Genomic DNA, 12,865 nt, shown 5'->3' on the forward strand with positions numbered 1-12,865 from the left:
ACAACACTGAAAAAACTTGAAGTGCATGTCAATTTTGTAAAATATCTAGCTGACCACTATGGAATTAGTTACTTGCTCCAAAAATTTTGTGATTAGTAAGTTTCTTGATCATCAAGTGCAGTTTATAAAAGGAATGAGACATGATTGTTCATTTAGAAACTTAAATACCACATAATGGTGTTTTTACAAAACTATATACATATAAATGGAATTTATATCAGTAAAAAAAAAAAAACTCTTTTGAGAACCACTGTTCTAGATTGTACAGCACATTTTGCCGAAACACTTAAGTTGACAAATATATGGCTGTTATTTTTATCTTCCAAAGCATTATAACCTCTAGAGAGCATATAGTGCACACCTGATAAGGTACTTGATTTGCAACATTGAAGCCAAAGTGGAATGTTTTGGGGATGCTATCTATGATCTTGTTATTGCATTGAGTGTAATAATCAACTGCTTGGGAAAGAATATCATTGAAAAAAAGGTAACATTTTGACAGACCTTGTTAATCATAGATATATTGGAACTTCAACCAATACAATTGTTGAAAGAAGCACCTGACTGTGCGTGGTGATTCTGCACAATGTAATAATACATGACTTTGTTTTGATCCAGAGAGTAAAACCTCATACATGGTGCAATTTTTTTCCTCCTAAAGTTAAAGAACTGTTGTATAGTAATTATAATTGTGCTATATTAAGTTAAAATATTTTCAAAGTAACTTATATTGATATTTTCCTCAGTAAAGAAGAAGTAGAGAGATGTAAACAACGTGATCTTTTGGAAGAAATGATAGCAGAGATGACAGGGGAGTTTCCTGCTCTTAGTAAAGTTTTTGTACAAGAAAGAGACATTTATCTTGCTTATTCACTTCAGGTAGCTGCTTGCTCGGTTCAGAGTTCTACAGTACCAGGTGGTATGTAACTTGAATTAATAATTTTTTTTAAATTATAAGTAATCCTATTGCTTAATGATTGCTTCTAGACAGCAGCAACATGTAAATTAAAGATAAGTGTTTTGTTAGTTTCTATTATTTCTAGTAAAATTGTCACCTTGTAGATACATTAGGTTAATGGGGGAAACTTTCCTAAAAAACCATGTCAGGTGCTACTTAACTTTTTTTGTGCTTTAAAAGTACAGTAATACCGCGACTTACGCGGTTCTTGATTTTTTCGTTTGGTGTATATCTAAAATTAGCTTACCAGTGATTTGGAAGTCAAACCATAAAGCTTGGGTGACAGCTTCGGTCACCATTTTATACCCGAAGTCGAACGTTATTGCAAGTCTAAACAGATTCCATTTAAAGTGATGCTTCTTATTGACAATGCACCCGGTCACCTTCCTAATTAATTTCTACCCATGGGTGAAAGTTGTGTTTTTGCCTCCAAACACAACCAGCTTGCTTCAACCGATGGACCAGGGAGTCATCAAAACATTCAAGGCTTACTACACGAGGTGTTCGTTTGCACATCTGAATGAAGCTATGAGATATCTGTTAAAGACTTTTGGAAACAATTCAATGTTTTAGATGCCGTAAGAATCATTGAAGAATCTTGGGATGAAATTCACAAAAAAAACATTGAATGGTGTCTGGAAGTAACTTTGTCCATTTTTTTTTCAAAACTGATCATGTCGCTCATGTGATAGAAGTTGTTAATCTTACCAGGCAATTAGATTTGGAAGTCAATGGTGATGATGTCAACGAGCTGACAATGAATGAGCAAAACATCACTGAAGTATCCGACACTTCCACCAGAAAAGCACATGACAATTGCAAGCTTGACAGAAGGTCTCAGCTCAATTGAAGAATGCGTTATAGCTGCAAAGCAAGGAATAAAAAAAATTATTAGCTTGCTACGAAGAAATTCTGCGTCGTCAGACGAATTTGTTAGATTTTATGAAGCCATAACTTATTTATTTTTTTAATACATATTTTGTATAAAGAACTGCAATTTTATTAAATATTTTTCTTCTAAACTAAACTAGTGTTTTTGTTAGTCCTTGGTCCCAATTAAACAAAATTTATATGCAAAGTTGTACCCCGACTTACGCGATTTTCGTTGGACCCACCTATCGCGTAATTACCAAGGAAAACAGTACAGCAACGAAAGAAGAAAATGAATTAGATCCTAAGTTACAGTAGAATCTTGCTAATACAAAGTTCTAGGTAAAGGAGTTTCTAGCAAATACTGCATAGATTTACAGATGGTGAGCATAAAGATATTAATGGGACAGAGCTTTTTCAAGAATTACTAGATTATCCCTTCATTACCCTTTAGATGTTCTTAATATTTGCATTAACAAACTTGTTTAGTAGGAAAAGAGATAGTTAAAAGCATAAATTGTAAGTCTGTTCAGTTTTGGTCTCTCTGTAGCATACCCTGTTTCAAGAGCAATTTAAATTAGGATTGTATTAAAAATGGATTTCTCAGTACTTCAAACCATGACTGAATGAAGTTTCCTAATGGAAGAAATGAGAGGTCATTTGTTGAACTTTTGCTCATATGGGACCTAGTTCACAATAACTTTCTAGGTTAGTATAACACAAGTTAAGACCATTTATCCTTGTGGCTTTTCTGCCCTGACATCTTATAGGAGGAACAAAGTCTCTTTTTAGATAGCCTGCACACCACTGAATTAGTGGGAAAATAAGCTATTATTTTTACAGTATTCTCATCATGCCCTGAAGAAGAACTTCAGTTGAATGTGCAACAATGCTATCCTGGATAGTTTTCTCCATGAACAACAAGGAAATTACTGATCCAAATGAAAAACTTTCTATCACAACTACTACTGTGTGAATGGAATAGTTTTGTACAGCCTTTTAGTGGTCCCTCACCTACTGCTGAATCATCATCCAAGAACTTGAGTAATGATTCCAGTGTGTGGTGTTATATGTTGTTAATCATTTATATGAAAAAAATGTATTAGTAAAATAATAAGAGGAGTATACCTCAATATAGTACGTAGAACACTTCCATATGATACCCTCCAGAAATTAAAACAGAAAAACGACAACTTACCGGTACATTAGAGTAAAATATAAATAATTAATTTAACACAAATCAAATTAAAAATCATCTAACGAAAATATTCAAAACGATTTGACCGTATGTCGTGATCACAGGAATGAAAATTACCGAATCGGGTTAAACCTGATACTTAAATAGATTATTTGTCTTCGCGCATGCAGGTCCATGCATCGGAGATCAAATATGGCTGCTGAACATTAACAGAATTCTTGTGTAATTTAATCTCAACGGTTTCTGCAATTAATAGTTGCGTATAATTACGTTGAATGTTAAGTATTTTGGCCTCGTTAAATAAAAGTTGTTTTTCGTTAATGGCATGAAAGGCTAATTCTGACTTACACGAATATTAAGAGAAAATCGGGTCGCAATCACCGCAAGATATGTTGTATACCAGATCATTAATTTGTGTTGCGAACGCTGAAAGAACCGAGCGATTGTTCAGTATAGTGTGGAACTTCTGTATTGGCCTACCTACAATTTTAAATTCTGTACCCTTAAAGAATCTGTTTGTGCCACTGTTCAACATATGGGACAGAAATAAAGTATTTTGTACCCTAATTCAGTTTATTGTGGTAATGGAATAACCCCTGTTTAAGAATCTGCTAGTTAATATTTGTATTTCTGAGTCCAAAGCAGATTCCGTCATTGAATATTTATAGGCATTAAGAAATTGATTAAAGATAATCGATCTTTTGTAGGTGAACGGGTGATAGCTATTATAATGTAGAAGCATACCGGTGTTTGATAGATGCTAAATTGTATTTTATTTGAGTCCCGGGTAAGGGTGAAGTTTAATGACTTTGTATCCATATCCTCCCTTTCCAATGTAAAATGTTTTGGATAGTACTACTATCAGTAATAACCAGAACATTGTCTAAATACCTAGACGAAGGACTAAATTATAATTTACTACCTAAAAAACAATGCGTAATTGATATTGAATTTGGACTTCGTAATGTTCCACAAAAAGATGTATTTATTCAACAAGTGAACCAAGTAGTGAATAACATAAAAGAAATGCGACCTCCTAAATTGAATACACACAACAGTTCAGCTTTACGAGAACTTCGGGGAAATAAGGACATATAAAGGAGATACGGTGGTAATATTAGATAAACGTGATTATAGTAATAAGTTAGATACCTCCACTTATTATGAAGTAGACCTGGCACTGTTTACCAATTTGGTCAATCAATACAATAAAACGACTACATTGCTATGGTTCAGTTAAAGGAATTGAAGTCCAGAACATACAATATTCCTACACTTTTCGGTCAGGTAAAATTACACAAGACTGGGTTTCCTACAGGAACTCGGCATTTTCATCCTTAGCCATACATGTATATAACATTATAAAACCCTTTAGACAGGTGATACATTATTTAATAAGCTTAAAGACTGTAGACTCAGCGACAATGACAATTTATTCTCACCAGATATTATTTGGGATATGTTAAATAAAAACTCTACACCGATTAATTCTACGAAGCTACCTACATCACCTTTTGAGACAAGGTGTACAAACAAATTTTTGGATTACCAATGGGTTTGAGCCTGAGTGGCTTAATGTCAGAGATCTATTTTTCAGTGATTGAGCAGATACATTTGATACCTTTTCGAACCCGTATCACATACTATCGGAGGTATTTAGACGATGTTCTAGTTATTACCGATAGTAGTACTATCCAAGATATTTTACATTTGTTTAATAATATTCATTCTAGACTCAAATTTACATTGGAAAGGGAGGATATGGATACAAAGTCATTAAACTTTCTAAATTTCACGCTTACCTGGGACTTGAATAAAATACAATTTAGAATCTATCGAAAACCTACAAAAGATCGATTATCTTTAATCAATTTCTTAATGCCTATAAATATTCAACTACGGAATCTGCTTTGGACTCAGAAATACAAATATTAACTAGCAGATTCTTAAACAGGGGTTATTCCATTACCACAATAAACTGAATTAGGGTACAAAATACTACACCTATCAACAATAGTAATATCAAAAAATACTTTATTTCTGTCCCATGTGTTGAACAGTGGCACAAACAGCTTAACAGATTCTTTAAAGATACTGAATTTAAAATTGTAGCTAGGCTAATACGGAAGTTACACACTATACTGAACAATCGCTCAGTTCTTTCAGCATTCGCAACACAAATTAATGATCTGGTATACAACATATCTTGCGACTCGTCTTACCAAGGTTTGACCCGATTTTTTCTTAATATTCGTGTAAATCAACATGAAGCCTCAGTTCGTGCTTCTTGTTCAGCAGCGTCAGAATTAGCCTTTCATGCCATTAATGAGGCCAATGTAATTATACGCGAATTCTGTTAATGTTTGGTGGTCATATTTGATCTCCGATGCGTGGACCTTTATGTGCGAAGACAAATAATCTCTATTTAAGTATCAGGTTTAACCTGATTTGGTAATTTTCATTCCTGTGATCACGATATACGGTCGAAAAGCGTTAATTTGATTATTTATATTTTACTCTAGTGTACTGGTAAGTTTTTGTTTTAATTTCTGGAGGGTATCATACGGAAGTGTTCTACGTACCATATTGAGTAGTACAGCTCTGATTCATACTATCAAAAAAATGTGGAAATTTGCCCATGTATGATAGTAAACTTTCTGGAGGTTTACTATCAGTTATGTCATGGCTGTGATACTTAGGATATCAAAATTAGTCTTTATATTAGCATAAACAAATAGTTGTGCAGTAGGGTATGACTAGTATATTGTTTAAATGGCTTGAGATTTTAGTCTATTAAATAGTGCCCTAGGTCAGGATGAACAAGCAGAGATGGAGACCTAAGTTTTTTGCAATGACCGACTAACTGGTTAAAATAAAGATGATATGTGCAGTGTCTCTTAATAGTAGTATTTCAAGCCATGAGTGCTGCTCAACTCACAAACAATAGATTGTAATTTCCTCCCTGCCTCTGAAGTTGCTGTTGTTATGTGGTTTTTAGGAGCATTAGCAACTAAGGCCATATTCCTCTGGGATATGCGGTGGTCATGGGCTCGAACCCCGGTCTAATCAAGAAGCATGTGCTACGCACTGGTGCTCCTTCCCACCTACTGAAGTTGCACAACAAGCAAATTACTTGTGTAAGCTTATGTAACATCAGCAAAAAAAAAAAAAGTTCACATAGCCATTCCTAATGTGGGAATGTTATTGAACTTATTATAATGCAGAAAAAAAAAATTAGGTTTTTTTTTTTTGCCTGGTTGCACTAGTCATTGGGAAATATAAAATCTGTAACCCCTTTCAATTTAATTGTGAAAGGTTGTTTGGTAAACAAAGTTTTGTTGTATTTAGTAAATTAATGCAAATCAGATACAATGTGGGGGGGAAAGAGAGAGAAAAAAAAATATTACTGTGTAGAGGTGAAATACAGATTCAGTCTGTGTGGCAAAGGATAATATAGAGAATTCCTTTTTTTGAAATTCCTGTAGATTAGGGCCAAAAAAATTATTTTCACGAAATAGATTGACTGCTAAAGTGTTGTTGTGCATTGATACATAAAAAAACATTACCTGAGGAAGGTGCAAGTATTTATTAATGGAGTGAATTCTTCAGTATTTGTGCACTGAGCTCAGTTGACCTAGATCAGGCCCATCAGCTTTAATTGTATTTTCTAAAAAAGTTTACTTATTTTATGCCTTTTTGGAAAATAAATTTGTTGACTTGTTTTATCATCTCTGTATTGTTCAAATTGAGAATGAACCTACGGGCACTTTTATAATGGTATAATTTGCAATTATAAACTAACTGTGCAAAATTACGGTAACAGACAACAGGAGCAGCACATGCTTCTTTATTAGACTGGGGTTTAAGCCTGTCACCACCAAATATGGCTCCTAAAAACCAATGGCTTGGCTGCAGTTAGTTTTTTTTGTGTTATCATCTTGGTGCCAGGAGTGATAAAAATAAAAAAATTCAAGAGCGGAACACAAAATATTTTTTTGCTAACATACTGGTAAATAACAAGACTATTTGTCTCAGTGTTGAAAGAGTACAATATTAAACATTCTGAATATGGTGCCAATTCAACTGTGGAAGTGAGAAAGAAAACAAAATGTGTTTAACTAAGAAACAAGAAGCTACTGTAGAGGCAAGTTTTGTTATATAATTGAAAAAAAGCAACGAGCCTTTTTCTGATGGAGATGTATTAAAAAATGTATGACTGAAGCTTGTGGAATTATATGTCCTGACATTAAACACAAAATTTGAGAATATAAGTTTATCTGGGTGAACTGTAGTAAGAAGAATTGAAATCAGTATTAGAATCCATAACATGGTACGTGATAGCTCTCGACCAAAAGAATACTGTGCAGTTATTAATTTTCATATTATTGAAGAGCTTCTTTCAATGGAATCTCTTAAAGACCAAACACTGGGCTGATATACAGTATTTGAAAAATGCTGGACTGTTAAAGAAAATTATCCTGATTACAATTCATTGACAAGTATTATGTAAAAATGTGTTACATCTTGTATCATTAAACTAGTAAATTTAATACAATCGAGGGGCCTGAAAATAGACAATTCGTTAATTTTCTTAAAGATATTGCTTATCATAGCTTAGGCGAGTATGGGATCTTAAAGATGACATCATTCTATTTTTAAAACTATGTCCAGGATATGGATTATCCTGGACATCGTGACACACTTAAATTTATATGCCTATGATATGGATTTCAATTAAAACTCCAGTTGTTCCTTCAACATTTATTGATTAACAAGGTAGACCACTTTTCAACCATGAAGTTGATTCCAGAAAATAAGTTTGAAAAATATTGTGAAATTATCAACACTTTGAATGATGACTTCCAAAAAATTGAGACAAGTTTGGCAATAGTGCACCAAGTGACTACAGCTGCAGTGTGATACCAATTTAAGGTAATTGTGCTGATGTGAGGAAATCTGTAAATTTTACAATACTCTTAATTTTGCCCAAAAAATGTTGGATCAACCTACATATGTGAACAAACATTTTCCATCATGAATCTAAATAAAAATTCACAAAATTAATACCTGAAATTTAAAACAGTTCCATTCATCTCATTAAATCCTTGGTTGTTAGAGAATAATTTTTTTATGTTATATTTCTTCTTCATGATAACAAATAATATTTTATGTGCAGCCCTTCAGCCCATGCATGACCTAGATTATGTATATATTGAACTTAAACATTTTTGAAAGAGTATTTTTCTTTTGATTAAGGCATCACTTTGTTTAAACATCCTTCCTGGATGTAGTACTCAGGATTTGGCCTAGAAGTTGCCCCCAAACAAATTGAACTTTATTATAATCATGCGGAAAGAAATTAAATTGCATATTTGTTCTTGAAACATTTTATTAATGTCTAGACAATTAAAGTTTTGCTCACAGGTATTCTTAAAAGATGAATTATTCAATACAATATATCTGTATAAAATTGTATCTTGTCAACATCTTTCATTATTAATTTGGAAAAGTCTATACAAAAAAAAACTATCAATGTGAGTTTTAAGTTGTTCAAAACATTTGTTTAACAAAGTTCATAAAATATGTTAACTTTATCTTCTGGTGTGTGTGGCTGTTCATATTGAAAATGACATTTTTTCTTCTGTTGTTGAACTTCTAATACAGATTTAAACTGTTTCTCCATCCATGTTTTCCTATTTCAAGAACTTAAGACTAGTGATATATTCATTCTGTTAAGCAAATTGTGCCAAATTATCAATTATTGTCTTGAATAAACCATGGAATCATCAACACTTACAAAACCTAAAAATGTTTTCATTGTTACAGGAAACTGTACAATAATAGTCATCTGTTCTGTTTTACTGGCATCAGGTGTGCAGTCCAAAATTATCGAATAGATAATAAGATTTTTATTCCTTATTGAAATAGTGTATGCTGTTGTTTTTTTGAAGGACTCTTTCAATATGATTTTCCATAACAGGAGCAAATAATTCATCTGGTGATCCTTGAATTTCTAAATTTTGACTACCAAGGAATTTTTATTTAATTCTTTCCATGTCAAGTTTCAGAAAGCAGAATAAATTAGCCATGTTCTCTCCATTTTCCAGTTTTAATAAACATCACTAAATTTACATCCTTGGATATTTTTCTTTTGAGTTAAAACTACTAGTGTTTCTTATTTAATTCCTGCATTATAAGAAGAATTTTAAGAACTCCGGCTTGTTTTTGAGCCAGATAACTTTTCTTCAATTTAAGAAATTAGATTTAAAAGTAACAGTCAGCTCTATATTTGAAGAAAAATAAAACCTTTATAAAAACTCCATAATTAATAATACTTACCAAGAAGAACTGTTTACAAGTACACTCCGAATAATTCTTCTCTATTTCACCAGTGTCTTATTATGAATATTGTTCGATTAATGAGTGAGTGAATCATACTCTGTCAGAGTATGATGGGGTTAAAAGAAAGACTGCTCACTCGACATGTAGAATTCCCATTTCACCCATCCATAACTTAGCGCCCTAGGTGTTTTTCATATGCCCAACTTTTCTAGATCCTGATAAATGTGATTGATTTCTAAATAGCATACACCACTAATATTATTAGTCCATGAAGAGCAGTGTTGATTGATTACTGCTCCAATTTGTATAGCAGTATAAAAAAATATATATTTTTTTGCATTCAATCAAAACTTCTTAACCACTGACACCATTATTTTCCCTGGAACAGATCTGTAATTACTGCTTACTTTCTTTAATATAACTGGATAGATCCTACCTTTCTTATGTGTAACTATAATTTCTCTTCCACTTTGCAAAACATGAAATGGTTACAATTTTTTTTTTTTCAGTTAAAACAGTATAATAAGTCCTCAACAAATTTACTCATTCAATATGCACACACATATAAAAACAGAGTAGACTCTTTTTGCTTCTCATTTTCATAAATATTGGGATAGAATGGTCAATAAAGGGCTAACCATTGGGGAATAGCAGTCCCACAGAGGAGGAAAGGGATCTGAGTTATAACATGGGCATCCTGTAGAAAATAATTGTGAGGAGTTTTGTTTTAGCCAGAGTTACCTATATGAGGAGGGAAGCAAATAATTTATATTTTCTTGCACTGTATGCCTATTACTATTCATTAGTGTAGATTTAAAAGAACTTCAATGATAATTTCAGTTTTAACTTTCAGGTAATTTTCCAGCAGTTGTGGTTGGTGTAGTAGGAATTGGACATGTGTCTGGAATTGTTAAAAATTGGGGAAAGATTACTGAAACAGATATTGCACCAATATTGAAGTATGTATATTTGTGTTAATGTATAAAAAAAAAAAAACCTATTTCACAAGGCTTCTGATTATCTTGATTGAAAGAAAAGCAGGATTTAAATGTAATGTAACTGATTTAATTTTTCTTACATGTAGGGTTCCTGAAACTTCAATTGCTGCAAAAGTTATTCGGCATACTGTTCGTATTACTCTTATTGGTTTGGCTGTGTGGAGCTGTTATCGTTTACTACCAGCATCTGTTGGATCTGCACTCTCACCAAGGCGCCCTATACAATGGCTCAGTAACTGGATTAGTCACTAAGGCTAAAGTGTATTTACTTATTTTGGGAGGTGGGAAAGAAGAAGAAATATTTATAATAAGGTTAATACTATTTTATTGACAGTAGTTCTGTTTATCCTGGGGACTGATTTTTAAGTGGAACAGTTAACCCTCTATGGAAGGCATATGGTTTTCTTTAGAAACTAATTTCCTGACTACCTCAATGTTCACAATTTTATTGTGTAGTCAGTGTATAGTGCTTACTGGAGGGTTAAAGAATTTATTGTAATGCATGGAAAGTAATTTTAATTTAAGCTACCTATATAATTTTTTCAGGTGTTATTTGCTGTTTAAACCTTTTTGTCTTTGGAAGAAAAGAGGTACAGACCACTTATGTAACTTCAAAGTAATCACTATTTTGCCTATTCTATGTTAGTGGTCTTGGCAAAAATTATAAACCTATTTTTGTCTTCCATAATTCTGCTGAAAATATAGGGTTATCAAGTTAAATTGTGAATAGAGGCTAATTTTTTCACTATGAAGTAGCACTTTCAATATAAATTGGAATGTAAAGTTGTAAATTAAGAATTATTGCACTGTATATATACCTAATTTTCAAAATTGGAGATTAGGGTCAGTAGTGTTTCTGAAAAGTTAAAGGATTTTTGAGGTGAGGTATCCAGGTCATTTCAATAAATGTGAGTTGGATATTTGTTTTATCACATTCCTTTTTCTGCAATAATCTATTTTGAAACTTCAGTTGTGTGCCAAATAAAAGTTATCTAATTTTTTCCATGTAATGAAGGAATTGCAAAAAAATTATTGTCTTTGGTAAGCATAACAGGACTATGAGAAAACTGAACATTTTTATCATCATGACTTACAGAATTCTCAAAAGTATTTTAATGAATGATCATCTATTGCATATTTCTAAACAGAAGTTGGGTACTCTCCCACTGTAATGTTGTTTATAGAATTGAAAAGTAATTTTTGTACCTTATTAAAAAAAAAAAATTTATTGCCAGAGAGTGTCATTGAACAAAATATTCATATACATTCAGTGTGTGTAAAATATATTCCATTGGCTTCTGAATCCAACACCAGCCTATTGATAAGTTGCAATAGTGAGTTTAAATTTCCTTTCTTGCAAATGAACAAAATAGAATCTACTATAAAGGTTGCTGGTATCTATTTGATGAAATTCATGCACTTTCTGGTCCATCCTGCTGTAGGATTCCAGATACTTTGTTCTTATAACTAACCTTTATGGAAATTGGTATGCTTTTGGGCAAAGTTACTTGAACAGGGATAGACTAATTCTAAGAGATCACAATGTCAAAAGGAAGGGGAGTAATTATGTAATAGCTGGCAATTTTTTTTTTTTTCAGTATTACTGTGGGATCCTCAATCTGATATTTAAGGGGAGAAAAAAAAATAATAATAATTCCACATTTAGGAGTGGAGTGCTTGTGTCATGGCCCTGATCAAACAATATTCTTGTAAATACAGTAATGCATCATTTAAAAAAAAAAAAAAATTCTCCCAATGTTTCTTACATTTTGATAAACTGGCCATAGACTAATACTTTTTCATCTGTACTATTTCCTATATTGACCTGTCCAAAAAGTAAACAGTTTTGAATTAATCATGCCAAGTGGAGGATTAAAAGTCTGTACTTTCATAAGTAATGCATTACCTTAATGTAAATTGTGAGAGTGTTTTGTTATTTCCCAAATCAAACCTCACTGTCTTGTGGAACTTAGATCCTACTGGTGTTAACAATAGCAATAAAATTCTAGTTGCTTCAGTGATGAGAACATCAACTCCAATGAAGCCACTGACCAAAAATAGTAGATACAAATGAGCTTCCTTCCTGCAATCCTTTATAACAGTGAAAATTCCACATATGATAATCAGAAAAATATCTATTAATCTACCTCTGCAACCACTCCATCGAAACATGTCACAAATCTTTGTGACTGAATCCAAATGGAATAAAATTATCCAAGCTATGCAGAAATTACTTAAAATCATTTGGAAGTCCTTTCTCTCATTGTGTAATGCAGCTAAAAAAAAAAAAAAAATGCCTTTCAGTAGTCTATTGTTGGTTGCAATACAATTTAAAGAAGCATGCTTAACTTAGTTGCTGGACTGCAATATACCTGGTCTCTATATTTAAAAAAAAAACCCTTTATTTCATACTCCCGTGATACTTATAGTATTTAAAAAAATTTCCCCAGTTAAAGCATGTTATCTTAAACTGTTTGGATAAGCCATGCCATGCTTCCA

The 12,865-nt window shown here is 32.4% G+C and overlaps 1 protein-coding gene across 2 annotated transcripts in view; it reads left to right on the forward strand.

The window, feature by feature from the left end:
- The window catches only part of LOC150086948 (traB domain-containing protein), a 77,338-nt gene extending 65,958 nt beyond the window's left edge, over positions 1–11,380 (forward strand). Inside the window, exons 7-9 of one of the 2 annotated variants that reach the window (XM_090372836.1) lie at positions 747–919; positions 10,222–10,327; positions 10,453–11,380. In XM_090372836.1, coding sequence (XP_090228962.1) covers positions 747–919; positions 10,222–10,327; positions 10,453–10,618 — 445 coding nt within the window. In that variant the 3' untranslated portion in view covers positions 10,619–11,380. The remainder of the gene's footprint in view (positions 1–746; positions 920–10,221; positions 10,328–10,452) is intronic. The other variant, XM_090372837.1, reaches the window with a different exon arrangement.
- Positions 11,381–12,865: the final 1,485 nt, after the last annotated feature.

The sequence above is a fragment of the Mastigoproctus giganteus genome, chromosome 4 (genome assembly GCF_048544385.1).
Source record: "Mastigoproctus giganteus isolate SK-2022 chromosome 4, ASM4854438v1, whole genome shotgun sequence".
Lineage (NCBI taxonomy): Eukaryota > Metazoa > Arthropoda > Arachnida > Uropygi > Thelyphonidae > Mastigoproctus > Mastigoproctus giganteus.